This window comes from Etheostoma spectabile, chromosome 6, assembly GCF_008692095.1.
Source record: "Etheostoma spectabile isolate EspeVRDwgs_2016 chromosome 6, UIUC_Espe_1.0, whole genome shotgun sequence".
In the NCBI taxonomy this organism is placed as follows: domain Eukaryota; kingdom Metazoa; phylum Chordata; class Actinopteri; order Perciformes; family Percidae; genus Etheostoma; species Etheostoma spectabile.
In genome coordinates, this window is record NC_045738.1 from 22105143 (window position 1) to 22111438 (window position 6296).

At 39.7% G+C, this 6296-nt stretch overlaps 1 protein-coding gene across 1 annotated transcript in view; it reads left to right on the forward strand.

The window, feature by feature from the left end:
- The window catches only part of nipal2 (NIPA like domain containing 2), a 39478-nt gene that overhangs the window by 23283 nt on the left and 9899 nt on the right, over positions 1-6296 (forward strand). The window contains exon 4 of the mRNA XM_032518028.1: positions 4937-4996. Within this exon, the coding sequence (XP_032373919.1) occupies positions 4937-4996 (60 nt within the window). The remainder of the gene's footprint in view (positions 1-4936; positions 4997-6296) is intronic.

Here is a 6296-nt window from a genome sequence, read left to right on the forward strand (position 1 = left end):
TTTAAAGGACAGCTCAGACTCAATAAAGATTCCCAGATATTTAAAATATGAAACAATCTGAATCCTTTCACCCAACATCTGGTTGACTTCCATTTTTCCATATTTAAAAGTTCAGGTGTTAAACAAAACTCTGAGAGCCGTTGTTAATTTGGCTTCCATTTTGTATCTGTCTTTAGCATGGGCAAATATGCCCGTCATCAGCATACATTTGGGTTTTGACGTCAGGGCATACAAGTGGTAGGTCACATATAAGCTAAATACAAGTGGTCTTAGTATTGAGCCTTGCGGGACACCAATAGAGTAATCAACAAACAAAGTCTTGTTTTTAACTCTGGTGCATTATATTGTCATAGTTAGATGAGACCACCTATTTGATTGCATCCAAAGATGAATTCAAATTGGACAGTTTTGAAGAACATTGTGATTTACTTTATGAAATGCTTTTATCAAGTCCAGAAATACAGCCCCTACAGCACTCCCACTGTCTAGTTTTTCATTGTTTTTTTGTTTTTTTTCAATAAATTATCAATTTGCCATTTCAGTCCAAGGTTTGTTCTGAAACCAAATGGCATGGAATGGAGTGAGGCTTGTCCTTAGTCTATGCCAGGTAATTGTTCTGTTACCACTGCAATCTTGGATACTAAGATGGTGAGGTGATAGGAAGAAAAGGAAAGAATAAGGATATGAACTAAATAACACAATAGACAGATATATACAGAGTGGACCGCCGAGGTAGAGGAGGAAAGGGACGGGATCGGGAGAACTGATGATGCTGCTGTTGTCTTCCTCTCCCTGCGTGTCACACACACGCTGACACTCCATGGAAAGCAATAACCACTGTTTCCATTCATAGAGCCCATTGGTCTCTATTAGGAATGACAGCTTTATCCCAAACACTGTCATATGGCGCAGAGCGTCAGCTCTTTCCGTCAGATACTATGGCATCACATGCAAAAACGAAGGGAGGCTGGAATGGTGGAAATAAACAGACCTGATTCACACACTCCATCAGCATTGCTTGTAGACATCAGACCTGCAGTACTGTATCATGGACTAAGATGTGTTATCACTGTGTGAAGTGTTTATTTATTTAAATAGCTGTTTGGCTTTAAGTAAGGAAATCTACAGTGGAAAATTGTGAGAAATCATGTGTCACCATGGTTGTTAAAGAATTTCAGAAAGTTTGGTTTGTCAGTCCAGGTCAGAACTAGAACCTTTGATTTTATAATGGCAAATATTACATTTTCAAACTCATATAAAATATATATATGCTCTATATACTGTATATCTATTGTTCGATAATTCCTGAAAGCTAGCGTTTTCACGGGACAAAAGTGTTAAAAGTCACCATTTTTTGTGACATTGTCAAACACAATAGGCTCGTTCGAGATGAACTGCGCCTCGCCTGTAAAGTGGACAAGAGCAGGCGGCAGCACCTGGGGGGGGCGGGGACAAAAAGTTGCGGTAAACTCGGACAGTTTCCAGACGATTTCAGCCGCCTTCAGGCTCAACAGGAAGTGACAAAAACACTGTGGTGAGATTCCGCGTCAATAAAATGTACCCACATATTAGCTGGTAAACAGTCTCTAGTTGTTTTAATTATCTAATTATGACAGAGTAGCTCTCAAAATGCTCTACATGCGATCTGTTGCTGATGTTAATTAACAGACCGTAGATGATCCGTGATCTGATCAGATTTAGTCTTTCTGACGTCTAAACGTTATCAGCCCCAACATGTGCTCTGTACAGAATATGACTTTAAATCAGTCGAATAGCAATTCAAATCCCAAATTCAAAAACTATAAAAAGTTTATACAAAACGTCATTATGTTGAGTTGATTGTGAACAAATCACCTGTTATATCAGCTGAGGGGCCGGCGTTTCATCACGAACGAGCCTAATATTTGCAATGTGACAAATGTTCTTGTATTTGAGCTTCACTGGAAGATGACAGCTCAGCTTTCGCTCCTTTCATCCGTTCATGTTGTATCTGTGTGGTAAAGGAAGGTGTGACATGGTGTGTTTTCCCAAAGGGAGGTTCCCATTGCTACACATCTCTGTGTGAGAGAGAGAGACACACACACACACTAGCTGTGACAAAACTCTGTTCCCTAGAGGTTACCAAATTTCTCATTTTATTAAGCTGTGTGAATCTCACCTTGTACAGAGTTGCTACGGTTACGTGTTAGATCCAGCGGGTCCTAGAGGCAAAGGAGGAGTCCTAAATGTATATGTGAACACGCTCGCAGTATGAAATGTATGAAACAGCTGACTGTTTCATGGAGAGTCTTTATAAATTTCCAATTTGGCAGTAATGTCCCGAGGCATTGTGCACACCCTTGCCTGGTTTCACACGTCGGCTCGGTTCATAGTTACAGACACTGAGCATGGGAAAGTATTATTATGAAAAATCAATTTTTTTGTAAGTAAAGCTTGGCTTTGGCTAGGGTTTGTTAGCATTGCCTGAAATCTACGGTGGCCGACAGGGGCAAACGGACTGCAGTTTAAGAAAAGACATGCAAATGGATATAACACAAGCAAATTAGGAAAAACAACTTCATTCATTTGACAAAACTTTTTATTAGAGTTGGGTATGGACCTGCAGCCTGGAGACCTCCCGTCTCATGCCTCCCGTCCATAGACTGTATATTAAATTAATAATATTAATATAAATATATAGTCTATTCTCCCGTCTCATGCCATTCCGGCTGTTGTCGTCACCAAGCTTTGACCTTTCAAATGTCTTTGTACTTTGGTGTTTTGGATGTTTTTTAACTAAACAGTACCGCTAACGAATACAATTTTTTCAGCAGATGTCTTACTTACAACACGATGGAGTTAGCAGTTTTGTGTTTATATGTTCGGGCGGGATTTATTCAGTGTGATAAATCCCACGGTCTCTATAAAGCTATCGCAATGACTGGTTTACAGGGAAGGACTAGAAATCCTGTCTGTTGTTTTTTTTATTATTTAAAAAGCGAATTGCTCCAGAATATGAATACAGATTGATTACTTATTTTGTTGGTATCTGTTGTTGTAAAATCACAATATTACACTGAGGAGGCCTACACTTCAGTGATGTGCCTTTCGGACAAACTTATTCCCTCTCATGTAAAATTGACTTAAACAAACTCAATCAATGTTGAACGCATATGCAGTTTTAAATGTTTTTATTACCACGAGTTTACAGACACATCTCTGCTGATTTAGTATCACCTGTGACCTGAGCCAAGATACCCACCAAACAAGAGAAAACATATCTCAAATATAGACTAGAGGATGCAGCGTTTTTTTGTTGCATAATCTTTTCTTTTTGCATTGATTCTGTATTTGCAGCAGGTTTGTGTATTTGGTTGTGTTGTGTGTATTTGCAGCTCATTTGCTAAATGCTACGCATACGTTTTGTCAAATTAATGAAGTTATTTTCTCAATTTGCGTGAGTTTTGTCCATTTGCATGTGTTTTTGTTTTTTTTTAAATTGCAGGGTGTTTGCCCCTGTCGACCACCGTAGCAATCGACCCACAGGTAGAAGCATTTGCTAATTTACTCTCCAGTCAATGTTTAACATCCACATTGGGAACCTGTCTGTCATGCCACAACACCACAGTAATCCAATACGTGACACACTGTGTGTCTCTGGCATATTGAGCCGTCTATGTTCTGTATCTAATCTTATGATGGTGGCAAAGCTTGTACACACACTCAAACTGCCTGCCTGCCTATTTTTTTGTATTTTCCAGCCATTCTCTTGTTAAATTTGCCTCTGCCTGCATGCCATCACCTGCACGCCCATCTGGCTGACAGTCACTCATTGCAGGTGTCTCCTAATTCTCACTGCAAATTAAGCTGGCACAGCTTGGTATATATAACAAACAATATAACGGAAAATTTTTCAAAAAGTGGTACTTAATAGCGTTAAGTGTTGAGCACCTCCAACATGTCAGCCACATGGTGTTATGTAAACTGACATGTATTTTGCTCCCTGTCTGTCCACTGCCTATTTGTCTTCTAGTTCGTTTTTCTGTCTCAGCCAGTTAGTCCTCCTGTGTGGCCATCTATCTGTGCACCTGCCTGTTTATCTGCATGTCTGTGTGTCGGCATGCGTGTCTGCCTGTCTCACTATCGGTCTCCACGACAGCCATACTGTAAGTTTACGCGTCCCCCTCAGTTCGTTGCATCACCCGTGGAAACATCAAGAAGACTAATCTGAGCCTTAGCTCATGTGAAACTGATTTCTTTTTCGGCGGTGCGGTTTTTGACAATGATATTGATAAATGAGTTGATGAAAAATGTGGTATGGAACAACATCTTGCCATAATTTGATACTGGCGTTATGATGTCCTAATGAGCTCCATTTATCTAAGCAAGCTGACAGATTTCATCAGGCTGATCAGTATAAACATGTCAAGAATTGTGTGTGTATCTATTTATACCATTGTATAGCCTCTACATGTGCAGTATGTGTAAATGCATATGATTTGTGTGTATAATATATGTATATGTGAGAAATGACAGTGATATTCTCTCTCTGCAGAGTAAAATCTAATCTATTATCCAATAATAATAACCATGTATACAGCCAGTCCGTCTGCAACACTATTAATGTAATTGCTATTTTTATCAAGTCAATATTCAGTTTAATTATCTGATCTTGCTTGTGATTATACTGACCTGTTGCATCAAAAAACAAATTAATCTAGAATATTCCAAAAAACAAAATGTATGAACAACAATTATGATTTAATTGTCCAGGGACAAGCTGTGATTGGTACGTTATTGTGATAAACCAAAGAGAGCAAGTTGTTTTCTAGTTATTTGATGGCGAGACCGTGTTAAATGCTAGATAACACTGTGTTCCAGGTCAGATTATAGTCTAGTAGACTGAATTTTAACTGTGGTGGTTAAACTAACAGGAATATATATTTTCATTTCCCAGCCAGCGCTCTCATATCTGTGGTTTTCCTCAAGGAGACGGTGCGCACCTCGGACATTGTTGGTAAGCAAACACTCGATCACTAAGGACATACATACTGTGACTTGAAAACTAACATTCAGAGGGACTTCAAAGATTATCTGTGTGATATTTCATATTGTTTCTCATAACAGTTTGTAGAGTCTGCTCCACAATGACATGGTCATTATGAGTCCCAACTGCTAGAATGGACATTTATATCAGCACTCCACAGGTGTCCTGGATAAATCATCAGCAATTTTTGGCCTGTCTCACTACTGTCTTGTAATTGCAGCCACATATTGGAAACATTTATTTATAAAGGGGGACATCACTGAGCAAGCTTTGTTTTACAGCAGTGTTTCATTTGCAAAGGATTATACAGACCAACAACAGATCGTTGTTGGGTTTCTGGAAATAACATCACGGAGTACGTAGACCTGCTCTTTTATGAAAATCGCAATGAGATAACTGTTGTTGTGATTTGGCGCTGTATAAATAAAATTGAATGAGATGTAAAAGAGTGACAAAAAGGGATGAAAACTAAAAAATGACAGCTACATTCAGCTTGTGGTAGTGTTTCAGTAAATGAGGTAAACTGGGACTTTTCCAAGCCCAAGAGTAAAGGATTTGGCAAACTACCAGCTCACTTTTCAAGGTTAGTCTTAATTTGTAATTTTTAGAATTTTTAGAATTTGTTTTTACTGAGGGAGGCTGGTGTGTTTTGGGTCTTTGTCTTGTTGAAAGACACATTTCAAAGGCATTTCCTCTTCAGCATGAGGCAACATGACCTCTTTAAGTATGTTGATGTATTGAAACTGATCCAGGATCCCTGGTATGTGATAAATAGGCCCGACACCACAGTGTGAGGAACATCCCCATAACAGGATTTTTGTCCACTGGACCCAAAAAGAACAATTTTGCTCTCATCAGTCCACATAATGTTGCTCCATTTCTCCTTTGGCCAGTCAATGTGTCCTTTGGCAAATTTCAACCTATTCAGTACATGTCTTTTTTTCAGCAATGGGACTTTGCAGGGGGGGGGGGGGGGGGGGGGTGGGGGGGGGGGGGGGGGGGGGGGGGGGGGGGGGGGGGGGGGTTCTAGCTGATAGCTTTGCTTCACAGGTCACAGGTAACTTGAAGTCTTCTTTGATTTTCCTGGAGCTGATCATTGGTTGAGCCTTTGCCATTTTGGCTATTCTTCCATCCATTTGAATGGTAGTTGACTGTTTTTCCCCACGTTGTTCAGGCTTTGGATGCCATCTCAAGGCATTTGAAATCATTTTGACTGACCAGCCTATCATTTTCTGCATTTCTTTATGTTTTCCCCTCTCCAATCAACTTT